The sequence below is a fragment of the Culex pipiens genome, chromosome 1, assembly GCF_016801865.2.
Source record: "Culex pipiens pallens isolate TS chromosome 1, TS_CPP_V2, whole genome shotgun sequence".
NCBI lineage: Eukaryota > Metazoa > Arthropoda > Insecta > Diptera > Culicidae > Culex > Culex pipiens.
The window spans coordinates 54,322,337-54,342,257 of record NC_068937.1 but is presented as its reverse complement, the minus strand read 5'-3'; the positions used below and the strand labels follow the sequence as shown (position 1 = coordinate 54,342,257).

Sequence of the window (19,921 nt, the reverse complement as noted above, 5' to 3'; positions counted from 1 at the left end):
CAGCTTTCTCTTTGTTTACGTTGCCGCATCAGCTGTCAAATCAACTCGTCAAAGTTCATCAACATTTAGGTAGTGCGTAGTGAAACATGATTCAGATGCACTCCTAATTATGTTTAGTCATACAAAATACGGAAAGAACCGTAAACATTCCCAGAAATGCAGATCGTTACTCTACATCAACAACCGGCTTGACTCATTACATTTCTTCCGAGTCTTTCCTTCCTCATACACTTCGTTACCTGACCTAGTCATGCTAGCTGATAGCAACACTCATCTCAGGCAGCATATCAATCCGTTACTTCACATTCTCCGTATTCTACCCAGCATACACTATCTGTAATCAGCTGTTGTAGCACACGACTGCGACTCTACCCGTCGTCCGCCTCTAATCTATTGCCGATAGATGGCGTCTCTCAACTATTTCAGTAATTGATAGTAGACAAAAGGCCTCTGTACATTCAAGCCTATCAGCACATTCAGTACTGATCGGTAGACAGTGCGAACCGGATCACGATGCCACTTCCTGGGAACGTTTTCTCTTCAGTATTACTACTTGCGCTGGTGGGAGTGATCGTTGCAGCGGAATCAAAGTTCCGATTACTAGCGAACAACCTGCATCGCGAACAGAAGTTGGTTTTCGGTAAGAACCCAGAGTTTCCAGCGTGGTTTGCTTTTGGAGCGGCTACCGCCGCCTATCAGGTTGAAGGAGGCTGGAACGAAGACGGTCGAGGTGCGTCGGTTTGGGACACGTTAACCCACGATCATCCGGAGCTGGTGGTGGATCAGTCGACCGGCGATGTGGCAGCCGACTCGTACCACAGATTTCAGGATGACGTCGAAGCGCTGAAGCAAGTTGGGGTAAGTTGGTAGTTATTGGTGATCGCGAATCTTAGGTACTGATCAAACTCGATCTTCAACAGTTCAACTTCTACCGCTTCTCGATCTCCTGGGGACGGATCCTACCGGAAGGTGATCTTTCCTCGTTGAACCAAGCAGGGATCGACTACTACAACAAGCTTATCGATGCCTTGATCGTGGCCGGTATTGAACCCGTTGTGACCATGATCCACTACGACGTGCCGCAGTATCTGCAGAATCTCGGAGGGCTGGCTTCGCCTCTATTCGTGCAGTACTTTGAGATCTACGCCGATACGTTGTTCCGCAACTTTGGTGATCGCGTTAAGGTGTGGATCACCCACAACGAACCGTACAATTTCTGCGTCGACGGGTACGGCTACGGTCGCAACGGTCCGCTGGTGTACGCTCCCGGTGTTGGAGAATACCTGTGCGTTCACTACACTCTGCTAAGTCATGCAACGGCTTACCATCTGTACGATAAACGCTACCGGGCTCAGCAGAAAGGATCCGTTGGAATCACCCTCAGTGGAAGGTACTTCTTCCAAGCGGACAACCAAACTGGATCGGAAGCGGTCGATCGTGCTTTGCAGTACCATGTAAGTATTACACCTTCAAGACTAGCCCCAATACAAACTATTCTCCTCCCCCAGATCGGCTGGATGGCTCACCCTCTGTTCAGCGAAGCCGGCGGTTACCCATCCCTCATGGAGAAGGAGATCGCGGAGCACAGCCAGCAAGAAGGTCGCACCATGTCCCGACTCCCGGCGATGACCGCCACCACGAAAGCCTTCGTCCGAGGCTCCGCCGACTTCCTCGGCTACAACTACTACAGCAGTCGCCTCGTCCAGCTAGACCCGCACCCGTACAACCTGTCAACAACGCCGTCCATCGAAAAGGACTCGAAACTCCTGCTAAGCGTCGACCCCTCCTGGAAACGGGCCAAATCCTCCTGGCTGTACGTGGTCCCCGAGGGTCTGCGCGGCGTTCTGAACTGGTTCCGGACGGAGTACGGTAATCCCCCGGTGGTGATAACCGAAAACGGGTACTCGGACGACGGCCAGCTCGATGACCATGGCCGGGTAGATTACTACAAGAGCCACTTGACCCAGCTGCTGGCCGCGATACGCGAGGACGGGTGCCATGTGGTGGGCTTTACCGCGTGGAGCATTGTTGATAACTTCGAGTGGTTGCAGGGGTACAGGTGAGAAATTTTCTATGTTTTTGCTAATCTTCTTTTTATAAATTACCGCATAAATTGTACCATACGGTTTTTCTGGCACAGTGATCAATGCCTTCCTCTTAGAATCAATTGTAAAAGAGCAATTCTCCATTTTGCATCATAAGTTTGTCCATATAATTTTCCATACAAATTTGGCAGCTGCCCATACAAAAATGATGCATAAAAATTCAAAAAACTATATCTTTTGAAGGAATTTTTTGATCGATTTGGTGTCTTCGGCAAAGTTGCAGGTATGGATAAGGAATACACTGATAAAAATTATACACGGTAAATTTTTTTTGGGTGATTTTTAATTTCACTTTTTTTCACTAAAACTTGATTTGCAAAAAAATCTTATTTTTCATTTTTTTCTGATTTTTTTATGTAACTTTTTTTAAATAGTCACAGTTAGTCATTTAAAAAAATTAGTGACCATGTTTGCCACCTTTGAGAAAATACTTTTGAAAAGCTAAGAAAATTCTCAAGATTTTGCTTTTTTGAACTTTGTTGATACGACCCTTGCCGGGACCGCGGTGTTGGGGTAAGCGTGATTGCCTCTCACCCAGTCGGCCTGGGTTCGATCCCAGACGGTCCCGGTGGCATTTTTCGAGACGAGAGAAGTCACTGGTCGGCAGTTGGACTAACAATCCAAAGATCGTCAGTTCGAATCCCGGGGTGGATGGAAGCTAAGGTGTAAAAACTATTTACTTTTTACTAAAAAGAGGTTTGCATTAACAAAAATATTATTTTTGCGAGAATTTTTTTTTTGCGGTGCTGAACAATGTAGTTTCATCAAAATCTAATCAAATTATTCGCTTTACAGCATTGCCTTGGCGTAGTTTCATAAAAGTTCTAAATATTTTCAAACAAACCCAAATAAGCTAAATATGATTATCAATGCAGAAAAGGGCGTTTTAGATTGTTTTGAGTGGATTAGACTTCTATTTCCATTGACTTTTTTCAGTTTTATTTAAAAAAAACACCTTACTTAATCCACCTTTAAGGCTAGTATGGAGATCGGAAGGAAAGGGGTCAAGAAACAGCTTTACGAACAGCAGAACAAAGGAGAGGGAGCGATTTCTTGGGGCTTTTCTTCACCCTCTCTGACTTGCTTGCGCTGCCGCTGCTGCCCATTTGATTTTTTTTCTTGACCGATTCCTTCCGAAGTGCATACACCGCTTTAGGTGGTTGGTGCCTTCCTCTCATTTATAGAGTGATTCCAACCCCCCTAAAGTGTCCACATGGTTTATGGATCGCCCCTAAGGCCCATCTAGGTTTTCTTTAAAACCTACGTTTTTAAATTCCTGGGCAAAAAGTAAGTTTGATCCACGAGAACAAAAATTACGAAATTCCATACATTTTTGGCAGGTTGCTCAAACGAAACCATAACAACGTTTTTGCTTAGGTATTTAAAAACTTAGGTTTCAAAGAAAACCTAGATGTTTGGGTATCAAAAGATCGGAAATTTTATGCCCTTTTCGATTCCACATAGGTTGACTTGTGAATCGTGGACTGGTTCGGATGCCGGCGGATTTTCCTACGACGTAGGGGAAATAAACCCATTTTAAGCCTAATAAGCGGTCTTGTTTGAATGATGCTGGATAATCTGGAGTGTTCCTTGAAATTCAGTAAAACCAAGTACACCAACGAGTAGAGCAACTTTTTGTGAACATTTCTGTTTATTTTCATTTTTATTAAAAGTTATGCTATTCCTTTTACAAGCATTTTAAAAAAATATTTCAAAAACGCATTCTAATCAGTCGTGTGCATTGGGCCACGCACATTTTTGTATTTTCAGCTTAGTTCTTTTTTTCTTCCAACGCTCGTTTGGGTCTGCTTCGTGCTGCCAAAATTGATGAAATTTTGAGCGAACACTCACGAAAAGTAGCATTTATAGAGAAAGTTTCCTGGCAACACCACAAGCGCTGCTGGTTGTGTTGGTGGCCACCCTTTGTTCTTTATTTGCCTTCGCTTCTCGCTCGGTTTTCTTCAGCCTTCGTTTGGAATGGGTGGTCAAAATTGAAACGTCAAAAGACTTAGCGCGTTTGTTTTTTTGATGGCGCTTGCTAATTATTTACATGTTTCGGGATTATTTTTAAAGTGAGTGACTAAGTAACGGTCAAAAGAACATGTAGCCGGTAGTTGGAAGCAATTTTATATCTTAAGCGCTTTGAAATCGTTAGCGCAAGTGAAAAGATATTGATGGCGACTTTCGTTAAGCAGTTAACCTCTGATCTGGCGTGTGGATGTGTGTGCCACCAAAATGATGAGAAATGGTCTAGCAAAATAGAAATTATGATCAAAAGTGCATTAAATTTGATCTTTTTGGCCAGTAAGTGGCATACATTTGCGTGCTTACTCGAGGCGGAGCTGTTGCTGGTAAGTTTACAGCCTAAATAGTATTTTGGAGCTTTAATCGAGCATCAAACTCTCCATATAACGAAGATAGGTGTTTGATTAGAAAGGGTATATTTCCCCTAATTCCGGGTTGGTACGAAATTCCAACGAAAAAAATTATTCTATCGATACTAATACCCCCAAAACGGTGTTATACCCACTCCAAAATGTTTATTTAGCAATTCTATGGTAATATATTGACATTTAGTTGAATTAAAAAATTGCAAAATTAGGTTTAGATAAGTTTTATATAGAATTTCCAGAGTTATATAAACTTTTATACTAAGTAGTTAGTAAACTTTATATTCAATCCAAATTATTTTTTTAATCAGTCAAGGATGCCTATTTGGAGTTGGGAGACTGGATTTATGGTGATTTGTCAACAAATAACATTATTTATGTTAAATTTTCGAAAGGTGTACAAACTTTTTTTGCCCCTTTTTTATTTTCGTAATAGTATTTGTTATATAACTTTTTATAGAAATCATCTTTTCATGAGCTTTTTGTAGCAATATGTTTGGCATGAGTTTCTGAACAAAACGTAGTACTAGGTTTCTGTCAACATTAAATTGTTTAGATGTTTCATCACAATATGTGCATAGTGCCCAAGGGGTGTAAATACTTTTTTTACATACTGTATAAATGACGGTAGGTCTAGGAGTTCTAATTAAAAAGTTAATTTTTCGAGTGATTTTATAGCCTTGCTTCAGTAAGGCCGTTGCAAATATTATTCAAAGTTTATGTCGCCCCAACACCCCCCCCCCCCCCCCCCCTTTAAAATTGGTCTGAAAAATCAGGGGGCAAAAAAAATATTTTTCCAAAAAACTTAAAAATTTCCATGAAAATACAAGTCTAATCAACTGAAAACAATCTAAAATGCATTATTCTGCATTGATAATCATATTTAGCATGTTTGGGCTTGGTTAAAAAAGTTTTGAATTTTTATAAAATTCCAATGTACGGCACCGCAAAAAAAATTATTTCAACCATGGCTCGCCCCCCCCCCCCCCCCCTCGACTTTTGTCTGAGTCGAGGGACATATACTCCAAAAAATATTTGCAACGGCCTAAGGTGAGGAAGGCAAAAACATAAACTTTGAAAAATATTTGCAATTTAATTTAACTGTCAAAAAAAGCCTACATTTTATTTTTAAATTTATATTTTCTTCAATTTTATAAAATTATTTCAAGCTCTAATTTATTACGAGTTTTTTTTAAATTATTTCTTTATTTTTATCTTTTTATTTTAAACTTTTTTAAAATTTATAAAATATTTGATTTTTTTTAATTTCTATTATTTTTTAACTTTCAAAATTTTTGAAATTTTTAAAATTTTTGAATTTCTTTTTACTTTTTTAAAAATTTTGAATTCTTTAAAAAAATTGAAATTTTGTAAATCTTTTTTTTAACTTTTGAAGTTTTTAATTTTATGTTTTTATTTTTTTAAATCTTTTTATTTCTTTTCTAATTTTTAAAGTTTAGTTTTTTTATTTATTTTTCCGTGCATAATCCCATTTGATGCGGTAGCAAACAGGATGAATACCGGGTAGCAAAGTGAAATTCCGAAGAACTGAGAGCAAATTAGCTACCGCGGTGAGGTTGACGTCGAGAGCAAATTTGATTTGCTTCGATGTTTGCCCCCAGCGCTGGAGATGCACTTAACGATTTTTGCATTTTTCAAAAACCTCACGAGTTCATAGTTCGTGTTCCTGCGAACAACTTTGCAACAGAATTTATAATACCGCCGCTGAAAACTACAACTTTTCTTGCTGTTTCTCGACAATGATTTGGTTTAAAAAGGCATTTGAGGGTTGATACACTCAACCCCCTGTGGTTGGTCACTTTTTCGTTTGACACATTTTTAGTTTGTACCCCGTTGGTTGGTCAAAGTCAAACTAAAAAGTGACGAACTGTCACTTTTTACACGGCGCTCACGCACACTATCAAAACAAACGTTTGGTAGTGTGTGTGAATAACTTGTAAAAGGGGTGTCAAACTAAAAGTGACTCCGTTCGTTTGACAACAATTGTTTAATGTGTATTTTTAATTTTTAATGGATTCCTTGGATAACTTCCTATAACATGCAACCAGATGAAAGTCTTTAGGTCTAAAAGTTGAAAGTAACGAGTAAAAAAAATGAAAAGTTTTTTAACAAATCGTCAAAAAAGCGGACGTATTTCTGTTAACTATCGATAGATGAACCTTCCCTCCATGTTTGGTCCAAATCGGTGAAGGTCAAGTCCAAAAGTGTACCCAACTGATCTGGAATAACCCAAAGGCAATCTAACTTTTTTCTATCCTCTCTTCCAGCGAAAAATTTGGCCTGTACCACGTCAACTTTTCGAGCCCAACCCGCGAACGCACCCCAAAGCTGTCTTCGAAACTGTTCCGCGAACTAATCCAAACCCGGATCGTACCGACGCCTTCGCTTCCAGTAAGGTAGAGGCGAAAGTAATAATTTAAAAAACAGCTATTTCAGGTTATTCGGGTCTATAACAGCGTATTTATTAGGTCAACAAATATTAAAAACGTAATAAAAAAGAGGTCAAAAACAAAACTAAACTTCGGTGGTCTTTTCTTCCTTAGACGTAAGACGAAACGTATTATAAAAAGTAGGTAGAGTGATTAGAAACATTTAACAGGTTAAAGTTTGGTTCATAAAGTAGTAAAGTCAAAAATTCATAGAACAAGATCAAAAAGACAAGGTCGTCCGGCGACGCTTAAAGGAACATATTCTGCGCCAGCAACGCCCCAATCACGGGATCGAAGCACATCTGGCTCATGGCCTGCGTTAGCAGGTTCATGTCCGGGCTGTAGTAACCCGGAACGAGCGGCATCGGCGCCGGTGGACCGTAGATCTGCGGCGGCGGAATCAACGCCGGCAGCGGAGGAGGCGGCATGCTGAAGTTGATGTTCTGGAGGGTGTTGGCGACGGTCGACGAGTCCGACGACTGGTACGGAAGTCCGGTTTCCGGGTGGAGCATGTACGTGCCGCTGGTGTTGGCGGAGTCGCCGCTGCCCGCCGGGAGTCGCGTGTTGTAGTACTGGTTGTGGCCGTACGGGACGGCCGCGTTACGGGGCAGCCGCTCGCAGCCGGCCTGGACGAAGCGTCCCGGCAGCATGGCCTGGACCTTGTACGTCAGGGTGCTCGTTCCGACGGCCTCCAAGGAGGAGATCTTCTCCGCGATGTAGTTGTTCTTGCTGGAAAAGTTGTAGTTTGTGCGGGTTTGGCGATCGCACAGGACGAGGATGATCTCGCGGCCGTCCAGATCGGGATTGAGCGGCCCGCGGCCACGATAGTTCGGGTCCTGACAGCCGATGATGCGATCCTCCATCGGAATGTCCTCCAGGTAGCAGTAGCGAATGCCCTTGTCCAACTCTCGCCGGTACACGGCGTACAGGTCGTCGAACGAGAACTTCAACAGCTGGTGGGCGCCCTCGCACAGGTCCACGATCTCGTTCCAGAACAGTTCCAAGCGCCGATCCACACCACGCGCCAAGTGCAACACCGGGTGCGCGATCGACGGAATCGAACCAACTGAAAAATAAAAGCCAAGCAATCATTAGTTCAAGAACGCCCCAAAAACCAAACATCAGTGTCCCCATTACCAATCTTCATCTCGTCCTGGCAGATCTTCAGCACCAGGTTGAGCGCCGGCAGCGTGCCAATCTCCAGCACGAACGCGCAGATGGCCTCGCACACGCGGCTCTGGATGTCCGACAGCCCGGTCGTGCAAATCTCCACCAGGTACACGTGGCCCTGCTGCTGCTGCCGCTTGCTGTCCCGAATGATGACCGCCACGTACTGCACGCAGCTCATCGAGAAGATGCGCCCAAACAGCAGGATCGGCAGGGCCCAGTCGTTGGCGAGGCACTTCATGCGCAGCAGCACGTTAAAGTCGTAGTTCTTCATGTTGTGGAACGAGTTTCTGCAAGTGGGACTGGCGGGATTATTATGCGGCAAGTTCTGGCGGAGGTTGAAGGTTTCGAGGGCAAAACTACCGTTGGCAAATCTTTGATTGTTGGTCGGAATAGGGTCCTAAAGCCCTATGCCAATTTTTATGTACAACGGTAAAAACACGATTTAAAACCATTTCTGATCACTTTTTTTCATTTTAATGCAAAAACTTGGAACGAGCTGTCACGTAGAACCTTTTCTGTCGAGAAGGCCATGAAGGTATTTTTTTTAAATTGTTTTAAAAATTTATTTTAAATCTTTTGCGGCCGTACAAAAGGGTTGTTGTACTCAGAAAAATAATCTTTATCGTTGTGAACAATAATATCACAAATTCAAGCTTCATTTTAGGACCCAATTCAAAGTTTGGTGAAACTTGAGAAAATTCGACAGTTGTGTTTTCAATTACGGACTTCAAAAGCTAGTGAACTATTTCTAAGGCTAACATATATTCGAGAACAAACCGATTTAACTCTTCTACCAAAGAAGTTTAACAACAGGTAGATAGAACTCACCCAATGCTACTATACAATCCATGCGTGTTTGCACTCGTGTATTCTTTCTTAGCAGCCTCCGATGTCACACCACATTATCTTCGGGTTTGACAATCCTGAATCGTCTCTGAACAAAGAGGGGCAGCAAAACGACGCACTTTATCATCGGATTGGAGAACAGTGGAACTACTACGAAAGAAATCTTTAAGAGGAAGATACAGGTTTGAAGCAAACATCATACTCGTTTCCTGCTGCGCGTGCTTTTTTCACGCCGGGCAGCTCTATCATGTCAGGAATACGCCATTTAGTTTTACAGTACTCAACAACGTATTTGATCTTGAGGTCAAATCGAGTATTTTCAGTTTACTTCCCAGAAGACGATACAATAACCGTTGTTGTTTCGTACATCTTTTGGTATCATTTTAAGGGTTTGTTGGGGGAGTCGTAGAACTCAGTTCTCCGACAAAAAGACGCGAGTCTTAATTATTTTATTTTTTTCAAGCATAGTTTATTTTTATTTTTAGGACCTGTATTTGGACGTTCTCTTGCTATATTTCACTAAAAAACTAGCACTTTTAAAGCAAAACGCTGTCTCGGAATTGCCTGTTCCTGGGATGTTATTATTTTGTTAAAAACTAAGTACTCCTGGAGAGAACCAAAGTTTGTTTACATCCGTAATAGAGAAGTGTTCCGAATTTGTGGATTTCAAGGGTCGATATTTTTCTTAAAATACTTGATATAAAACGTAAAAATTTATACATTAATCGAAAGATCACAAAAAAAGCTTTCGCATGAAGGTCGTTAGTAGATTGAGATCATTCGATCGTAATTTGTCGATAGTAGATTGAGATCATTCGATCGTAATTTCTCGATCTACCATCGACAAATTACGACCAACGATCGAGAAAATCTCGATATTCAAAACTTTTAAATAATCAGGAAGCAAAAAAAAATTCCAAGAAACTTCAAAATTTCCATGAAAATAGAAGTCTAATCAACTGAAAACAATCTAAAATGCATTTTTCTGCATTGATAATCATATTCAGCATGTTTGGGCTTGTTTAAAAATGTTTTGGAAACTAATGATGGCAAAACAACTGGACAGGTGTATAATGCAACATTAACACTTTTTTCATTAAAATGTTGAAACCATGGCTCGTGCAAATTTAAAAAATGAAGTTTTTTAATTAATTTATTTTTTTAATTAGAAATTTTTAAATTTTTAAAATTCAAAAAACCTTTGAATTTTTAGAAACTTTTGAAATTTTAAAAATTGTTTGAACGAAGAAATAAATTAATTTAGATTTTATAAATTTTGTTATTTTTTAACATTACAAATATTGAACTCAGATTTTTTTTAATATTCCGTTTAAATTTAAAAATGGTATTAAAAATTACGATCGTAATTTCTCGATCCGATCAAGATTTCTCAACAGTAAAATTACTATCGTAATTTGTCAATGGTAAGTCGTAATCTTACTATCGAGAAATCTCGATCGTGATCGTAATTTTCATTAATATAGTTTTGTTTTTCGACAAAACAGATGTCAAGTATGAATTTTTCTGTCAAGAAGGACCGCGAAGTTATTTTTTTTAATTAATTTAATAGGGGCAGGGGGGCAGAATGGACCAGGGGGGCAGAATGGGCCACCCTTGCACAGTGGGAAAAAAGGGCCCAAAAAATTACCGAAACATGATTTCTCGCAAACCATCGATTGCTATATATCAAAAGCTTCGTTTTTGCACCAGGAACAATAATCCGTTGAAAAATCGCACTGCACGGACCGGTGGCCGGAGTATAGGCCACCGGAAGATCCGGATTTTTTGAATTTTTATTTAATTTATCCAATTGTGAACTGATTCGCTTTCTTCAACCATGAATAGTCTCGCAAAACAATTAAAGAATAATATAAATACCTAGGACCCATCGGAACCGGTTCCACCGATCTCCGGTGGCCAGATCCGGAACCGCATTAGGAAACAGCGCAATCTAGCCATGCGACGTGTCAAACTTATTGATTTTGGATGGGGAGTATCTTTAAGATGCAGTTTTACCCACTTGACCGGTTACCAGGTTCTCCGATGGCCACATCCGGAACCGGTTTTTAGAAACCAATCTTGCGACATGTCAAACTTTAAGGTTTTAAAGAGAATTGTTCCTAGATTGGTCATTTGAACCCTGGACCGGTTCACAGGTTCTCCGGTGGCCACATCCGGAACCGGGTTTGGCTAACATCAGAAACTACTCTTGGTTTTTAGTTTTTATATAATATTGCTAATGAATAATTGCTTATAGAGTAATTCTTACGTCATCTGGTCCGGAACTACGGATTGAAAGAACTGAGTATGCTTTGATTTTTTTTATATTTTTCTTTTCATTCTGGAAAACGATTCAAAAAGTCAAGATGGTTTCAAACCGATTTTTACTTGAAAATTACGTTCGCTTGAACAAGTCCTCAGAATTATTTCGCGTTTGGCTTGAAAATGAAAAAAATCCTGTGTTGATAAGATCTTGGATTCAAGAATTTCAAAAGTTATGGAGGAAAAATGCGTCATCTACTCGTTTCGAAGAACGTAATAGATGGTGGCTAGAAGCCGAAACTGAGGTATAGTTTTTTGTTTTATTTACTTCACACCTTTATAAAAAATAAGATTCTACAGCATGTTCAAGATCCAGACGAGCCTCCGCGGAAACGACGTTGCTTTCAAGATCTTGAAGAGAAAACCCAAAATGACCGTGCCAGGGATCTAAGCCACGAAGTAGACTGCATAGAAGAACTCCTCATGGCTGCTGAAAAGCTAGCAATACATGGCAACTCTCCGCACATGGCGAAGATCCTGAAAGGGCTGATAACAGGTGGTGAAGGCTTTGCCCAATCTATTTTGAAACCTCCTCGAAAAGTGACGTCCGTTGAAGGTTCTCTCATGTTGAAAAATGAGCTTTGCTTGAACAAACGAGTATACGCCAAAATTTCTGGTAGTCGTTTTTTTTTTCAACTTTTAAAATCAACTGATTTTCATTTTGTCAATCAGCTTTCATGAAGAAAGAACTGGATGGATCATCTTTGCCGCCTTGGCTCGACATAGTTGAGTATCGCAATCACCTTATCCCGGAGTTTGATGCACCAAATCGAGATAAAGGCTATTTATCGATCGAAGTGCCCTTGAGAGAAATGGCCCTAAATACTGTTCAGCGTACACTCGACGTCTATCCGGCAGTTGCTCTCCAATTGACTGAATCTAGGCAGTGACGGTTCTGTTAAGCTCTTAATTAGAGTAACTGCTGGTGCAGATGCGGCAACTGGCTTCAGCCAATACAACCAAGAAGGGCTTTTACATGAGGACAACTCGCTAATGGCGGAAAATTTCATGCTGTTGGCACTTGAGCTCGAGAACGGAACAGAAATTTGGCGGAATCCCTGTCCGCAATCGAACTGCTCGGTTCGCCCGCTCAGTTTGGCTTGGACCAAAGAGACAACTCAATTATCTCGATCACTTTATATCAAGTTCATGGAGGAAGTTGCGAAACTGAACGAGGAACCGTTAATGTTTTATTGCGATAACATTAAACTGCCGCTCAAATCAAGTCCGTCCCATATGTAATTTCGTCAATTTTGAGTTAATGATGTAGTCTGGTTCAAAATCATCTGAACTATCAGAAAAACCAATAAAATTTAGTAGTTTATTCTAGAAAACCGTAGAAAATTCACTTTTTCGAGAAATTCTAACACGTAACCTTATGGGCGGGACAACATTAACTTGCGTTTTTCTCGGCTTGCTGTTTTTACATATGGGACGGACACGATTAGAGCGGCAGTAAAGTGTGTATCACAATCGATGCGGTTTACACGCTTGTAGATGGTAAAGTAAGCAACGCGATCGTTGGAAATGGAAATACACATAAATGCCCAACCTGCTTCAGCAAGAATTATGATATCGGACTCTCATACATGCATTCAACGATTAATATTGGGGAATATGTTATAAAACATAGAGCACAGCAAATTGCAAGCGGACCAACTCTAAAAAGCCCAGCAGTTTTGCAGGAGAAGAAGCGCCTTTCAGTCGCTTTAGAAAAAGCCTTCAACGTTCGAGTTAACAGACCACAAACAAATGGAAGCGGAAACAGCAACACAGGTATTTTTTTTAATCTAGCAATAGTAATTTTAGTAACAATAGTTGTAATTCATTATTTTTTCTCAATCAGCTAAATTGTTCAGGAAGCTTTTTTCTGACCCAGCAAAGTTTGCAGATTGTTTGGAGATGGAAGACGGTCGAGAATTACTATCTTGCTTCAGGCTGTTGGGTAGTTTAAGTTGCTCTTCGAAGAAATTGGACAGTGAGTTGGTAGATGAACTGTACCAGAGAACCATAACTCTGTTCAAAGAAAGCTTCCCGGAAGTAACCAGCATACCCCCGTGTATCGAAAAGTACAGTCATTTGGGCCACGTATCGGAAAGAATGGTAATTTTATAATTTTTTTCATCTATTGTAATTATACCTATTTATTTTTAACACAGCCTCTACCTATGGCGTTTTACTATGAAGAAGGTGGCGAGTCTCTACATCGTCGCAACAAGGAAAACCGGTTCTTCTCGGCCAGAAAAACTTCTCCGGAAGACAACCTCACGGACATCCTAGTTTCAGCGTTGTCATGGTCTGATCCCTCAGTCGCCGTTCTCATTAACTCTTCAAAACCTGCTACAAAAAAACCATAAAGATTTAGAATTTTCGAAAGAACTAGAAAAATACTACCTACCGCCATCTGTTTTGGAAATACGTAAGCCTCAACATTTACATTCTGACTCAGATGACTCTGACGACGAGTAATAGGTTGCATTTTTGTAATTGTTTGTCAGCGTTTTTTTAGTATTTGATGCTTTAATGTTGCATTTCGTTGAATTTAGTTCCGTTATTTAGAGTTTAGTTGTGTTTACATATAAACCTGTTGCATGTGACATTCTAGTCCAAATTGTTATTTATACCTATTTTTCTACAAAAAAAGCAAAACATAGAAAATGAAATTCAAAAAAAACTGTTTTAATTAACAATAAAGAATAGTTGAGAAATCTGTTAATCAAGTATGCCAAACCCGGTTCCGGATGTGGCCATCGGAGAACCTGGGAACCGGTCCAGGGTTCAAATGACCAATTCAGGAACAATTCTCTTTTAAAACCTTAAAGTTTGACATGTCGCAAGATTGGTTTCTAAAAACCGGTTCCGGATGTGGCCACCGGAGAACCTGTGAACCGGTCCAGGGTTCAAATGACCAATCTAGGAACAATTCTCTTTTAAAACCTTAAAGTTTGACATGTCGCAAGATTGGTTTCTAAAAACCGGTTCCGTATGTGGCCATCGGAGAACCTGGGAACCGGTCCAGGGTTCAAATGACCAATTCAGGAACAATTCTCTTTTAAAACCTTAAAGTTTGACATGTCGCAAGATTGGTTTCTAAAAACCGGTTCCGGATGTGGCCACCGGAGAACCTGGGAACCGGTCAAGTGGGTAAAACTGCATCTTAAAGATACTCCCCATCCAAAATCAATAAGTTTGACACGTCGCATGGCTAGATTGCGCTGTTTCCTAATGCGGTTCCGGATCTGGCCACCGGAACCGGTTCCGATGGGTCCTAGGTATTTATGTTATTCTTTAATTGTTTTGCGAGACTATTCATGGTTGAAGAAAGCGAATCAGTTCACAATTGGATAAATTAAATATAAATTTAAAAAATCCGGATCTTCCGGTGGCCTATACTCCGGCCACCGGTCCGTGCAGTGCGATTTTTCAACGGATTATTGTTCCTGGTGCAAAAACGAAGCTTTTGATATATAGCAATCGATGGTTTGCGAGAAATCATGTTTCGGTAATTTTTTGGGCCCTTTTTTCCCACTGTGCCTTGGTTTTGGGCTTTAGAATTTAGACCAGCGATTCTCAACGGGGGTACCGGGCCTACTTGATTTACATGGTAGGGGGTACCAGCCTAGAAGAAGGTTGAGAATCGCTGATTTAGACCAATTGTAAGGCAAGGGTCTTATAAAGGACGTCAAATAACTTCACCATACCGAAAACGACGTTTGAATTCATAGTATTTTTCGAATTAATTATGAGCAAAAATGTAAATTTATTGACAAAACCACGCAAATGTTGTTTATTTCGAGGTTCTTAAATAAGCTTTCTGAAAAGTTGGATTGTTTGAAAAAGTTTGCTCAATGCTTATAACGTTACTAGATGCTACTACCAAGGTATACAAACAACAACGGAACCTTAAAATCATTTAGAGGCTTGGTGGTGGAAGTGTTAAAATAAAATCCACTTGGGGGCAGAATGGACCACCCTTATCTTGCCTTATAAAAACAATTCAAAGTTATGAAATTTGGATTAAATGGATTATTTCACTCCTGTTAGCTTCACAAATAACGTTTATTGCAACATTTGTTGATTTTTTAGTTATTATGATGATTATTTGTAAAAATAGTGTCCTTTTTCAACATATTAACACTATTTTCAAAAATCTTTGATTTGGTAAGTGACTATTTTTATTAAAGTGGTCTAACTTCATGGAAACTATGTTAGAAAGGTACCTTAAGTCATTTTTTATCTCCCTTCAACGTTGTATTAGACAAAATGGCTTGTTTTCTAAAGTGGCCCATTCTGCCCCGCAACCTGGAAAAAAAGTCGAAAAAACTTTTTTTTTAAAGTGGCTCAAAACAGTTTTAAGCTAAAAAATGTAATCAACCAAGTAGGGTATATGGCCCTATTTTGGACCTACTATGCAAAGCGTCAACATATTTCGCATGGTTCTCAGGAACAGTCTAACTAATTTGGCTCGTTTCAGGATTGTTTTGTGCCTTAATTTATGCTTAACAAAGCGTACTATTGAAAATTCAAATTAATTTAACCATTTCATTGAAATAAGCATTTCAAGTAAATCATTTTTTGGATGCTTTTTGGACTTATTGAATGTATTTTGGAGACATCGCTGAACCTATTTTGGACCCACACTCTGATTGGTTGAAATTTGGACAACTTGAATTGCGGCGTGCGGCGGCAACACGCACACTTACAGAAACTCGGTTTGATAAACCAAAGGGCCTATCCACGATTATAATTTGGAAAATATTTATTTCAGAAATTAAATAATTATGATAAAACAATGGATTTGAATTAGAAAACGTGTTTTAATTATATTGAATGGAAACTCACGCATCTTTAGCAGGTCTATGTCCTATTTACAATTTGCGTATTCTTACGAATATAAAAAAAAATTATAGATTTATATTATTAATTATAGATTTATATTGTTTAACATGTTTAACTGAATTCAAAGAAAGTTTTCACATTTTATATGAAATTTGTTTTACTGAAAATGCTTTTCAATTAAGAGATTTCTTAAAATTTGTTTCAACAACAAATAATATTTAAAAATTTTATTTAACTTATTTTACCTTTTCCTAGTAGAAGATTTTCCGAAGAATCCGAAAATGCATTCCATTTTACGATTCAAAATCATGTTCATTGAGAAAATCATGACACTTTGAGAAGATTAAAATAAAGCTATTTATCAACATTTTCTTAATTATAGTTAACTAACTTTTTAAACTTTTCAAAATTTTATGAAAAGTTCTTCATGAGGTACTTTGAGCACTTCTCTACCACGGTCAGTATGATTCCATACCATTCCGTACGTATTTAATTTGTACTCTTCATTTTGCGGAAAAATCTCAAACCTATCAAAGTCACCCCGGCTATCAAAGTCACCCAGATTTACGGTAATCAAATATGTCGTAAATCATAAAATTCATAAAGTTAACATCGCATTAACCTCTTATGGTAATTTTTTTTTTCGAAGATTTTTATTTTATTAGCTGGTTCAATTGTGTTTCTAACATGATTGACACGGTAAAATCTAAAAGTGTGATTTATTATAAGCCAACGCTGCCAATTGTGAAAAAATACGTTATACCTGTATTTTTAAAAATGATATATAGATAGATATGCAAAAATCAGTTAAAACTTACAAAAAATATATTTTCCATATGTATGTTTCTCTGATTAGTTTGCAATACGTCGTAACAGCCATCACGATCTCCGACACTTATTTGATTTTTTTCTCTTAATCAAACCAAATTTTGTTTGTTTTCCAGTAAAGAGCATTCAAAGCATTTTTTATTTATAGTTCGTAAATTGATCGAGAACTGATCGAAAAATTGATTTGTTTACAACTAGCGCTTAGGATCTTTTCAAAACTAACTCAAGATTTTTTAAATTTAATTCATACGACTTTTTCAAAAACCACTCGTAAGAAATGTTGACAGCTCCTGTCACGGTGACAGCTGACGATTTAATGAACTAGACCCTTTAGGTTTTTCAATCGTTTCCCCTTCAATTCCAACAGGGTAGCCAGTTTGCATTTTTTGAAGCAAGAATTAAAAATATATGCAGCTAAATTGGTGATAATGATGTTAAGACAAAAATAAATCAACATCAGTTAAAATTTTGGGATACTTTGCAATCGGTCCTAACAATCATCTAAATCTCTATCATCAATTTGCATTTTTATCGTTTAAAAACATATTTTCATTGTTTCTGTTAATCATTTGCTTTTTAAAGCTTAGATTTCTTTCAAATAATTACAGTAATGAAATGCAATTCAAAATATCAAATTAAAAAAATTCAATTAATTTCAATTAAATATCGAAATAAATTGATAAACAAAACTGGCAACACCTTGTTATACATGTGTTGGTGATAGCCTTGAACCGACGGCAAAGTAGCTCCAAAAACTGATCCAACGCGGCTGATTTGAAAAAATATTTTGAATTGAGTTTTTTTCGATGATAGAATAGTTATTTCAATGGTTTAGTGACGAAAAACATAAAAGAATTAAATAAACAACAGTTACATTGCTCGGAAACCGGACAAAATTGCTTGGTGTCAGTGCAAAACAGAAAAAATCATCAAGGTGTCGCGAGCCAAATCTGATAAGCAACGAGGCTGGAATATTTGGACCTAATCGATGTGCTAGGGAAATGGTAGGAAATAAGAATGGCATTGGAAAAAGTGGCTGAAAAAGCGGAAATAATAAAAAATGTTAACATTTTTGGAAGAGGTAAGCTAAAAAACGATCCTGCTCACACTTTCTGTTGGTTGGATTCAGTGAATTCGTACTTTAAAAGCCTGAACTACCTCGATTAATAAAAATAGGTCCAAAATAGGTACTAGGTCCAAAATAGGGTCATATACCCTATATAACATTGAAGGGAACATCCCAAAGCATAAGCCTACTACACTGAATTCATAAGTTTTCATGTTTTTCTATGGTTTTTGGCGCATTTTACTTAGGCGGGCTATGGGACCCCAAATCAGACCTAACGCAACAAAATCCGTTACGCTAAAGCAGCCAAATTTCGTGTGAACAAAAAGGATGTCTACACACATCCCCGCAGCATATATCTAGGAAGTGTATAAAATTGAAATTTTGGAGTGATTTTATATCCTTTCCTCAATGAGAAAAGCAAAACCTTTGCCCTCTCGAAACCTTACAAAAAACAAATAAAACTGAAAAAATAAACTTACCGCAGTGGCGGCATCGCCCACTCAATGTCCAGCGTGTACCCGTTCAGCTGGAAGCCCTGGACGGCATGCATCGCGAAGGCCGCGTGGAAGCGTCGCGTAAACTCCACAAACGCAAACTCACGAACGCGCGAAATCTTGACAATGTCCTGCCGGTCCACGACCCGCGAGAACAGCATGTAGAGTTCCTTGGTGCTTACCTTAGATAAAAATGAGAAAAATTTGAATGAAAAACTTGTTCCCACGGGGAAGTTTCCCCATAAAACCCTACCTGTAGATCGACGTTCCGCACAAACAGCGTCTTCACCTCGTCCGCGTTCGAGTGGTCCAGCGCGCGCTGCGGGTTCGCCCACACGATCTTGATGTCCCGGTCCCACATCCGGAGGCAGCCCGGCGTGGTCTGCTTCTTGGCGCGCAACGCCGACCCGTGGTCCGGGAAGTCCATAAAGGCAAAGCCCCGGTTCGTCGTGCCGTCCGCGATCCGGTTGTGCATGACGAGCCGCGTCATCTCCGGGAACAGCGACCGGAACGAAACCTCGATCGTTTTGCGGTCCAGCTCCTTCGGCAGGTTGGCCACAAAGAGGCGACACTTTTCGAACGACTTTTGGACCTCGATCGTCTGGTTGCCGCGCACAAAGTGGTGGTTGAGCAGCTCGATCGCGAGCCGGGCGTCCTCCTCGTTGGTGTACCGCACAAAGCAGTAACGCCGGTTCTGGTTGTTGTAGTCCATCATAAGCCGAATCTCGTACAATCTGTGATTTTAAAATAGGGATTGAAAAATGTCTACTCTCTTCCCTCCGAGAAAACCCCCTCTTACCTTCCGCACCGCTCAAAGATCGGCACCAGGTTCACCTCGGTAAAGTTGGCCGGAATGCGCTTTGCGTAGACCTCGCAACCGTAGCCCGGCGACGGTCCCCGCCAACTGCGCGGCGGCCCATACTGGCGGCATCCGTTGACCTGCGTCACCGGATATTCCACCGTGTAGAAGCCGGACACCGAGCTGCCGCCGCCGGAACTGCCACCCGCGAGTTCTTCCTGCAGCTGGCTTCCGCCCTCCTCTTCCGACTTGCACGGAACGCCGGATTCGGCGGAAGTTTCCAGAAACGAGCCATCGATGCTGCCCGTCATGCTGTGGTCCTCGTGAATTCCTGACGAGTGTCACGGAACCGTTTATAATTCGAGCCGGAAGTGGGACAAAAAAAAACAAGCAAAAACTTACCGGAAGTGCTGTTGGTCAGAAGGCTGCTGCTGGCCTCGCCGGAAAGATTGCCCAGCTCGAACATTTTGCCCCACTTTTTTCGGTAGAAATCGTGCAAATTCTCAAAACTTTCACCTAAATCTATAGATTTTTCACTTTAATCAACTATTTTTTAACCACCATGCACAAAAAAAACACGTCCGCAAAAACCACGAGTTTGGAAAACAA

General features: G+C 40.0%; 2 protein-coding genes across 4 annotated transcripts; one reads left to right on the top strand and one right to left on the bottom strand.

The window, feature by feature from the left end:
• The first annotated feature begins 51 nt into the window (after window positions 1-51).
• On the top strand, window positions 52-6,944 carry LOC120412577 (myrosinase 1-like). Of its 2 annotated transcripts, none has more exons than XM_039573089.2 (4): window positions 52-858; window positions 921-1,454; window positions 1,509-2,059; window positions 6,784-6,944. In XM_039573089.2, the coding sequence occupies exons 1-4, from the start codon at window positions 514-516 to the stop codon at window positions 6,914-6,916; spliced, it is 1,563 nt and encodes a 520-aa protein (XP_039429023.1). In that variant the 5' UTR covers window positions 52-513; the 3' UTR covers window positions 6,917-6,944. The 2 variants fall into 2 exon arrangements, with proteins under 2 accessions (XP_039429023.1, XP_052563199.1); XM_052707239.1 differs by having other exon boundaries at window positions 894-1,454.
• Window positions 6,945-7,182: 238 nt separating this feature from the next.
• On the bottom strand, window positions 7,183-19,916 carry LOC120412564 (uncharacterized). Of its 2 annotated transcripts, none has more exons than XM_039573073.2 (6): window positions 19,715-19,916; window positions 19,313-19,643; window positions 18,767-19,247; window positions 18,499-18,695; window positions 8,083-8,414; window positions 7,183-8,011 (listed from the first exon to the last, which is right to left on the bottom strand). In XM_039573073.2, exons 1-6 carry the CDS (start codon window positions 19,776-19,778, stop codon window positions 7,194-7,196), a joined length of 2,223 nt encoding a protein of 740 aa, XP_039429007.1. In that variant the 5' UTR covers window positions 19,779-19,916; the 3' UTR covers window positions 7,183-7,193. The 2 variants fall into 2 exon arrangements, with proteins under 2 accessions (XP_039429007.1, XP_039429017.1); XM_039573083.2 differs by having other exon boundaries at window positions 8,083-8,402; window positions 19,715-19,915.
• Between the last annotated feature and the right edge of the window lie 5 nt (window positions 19,917-19,921).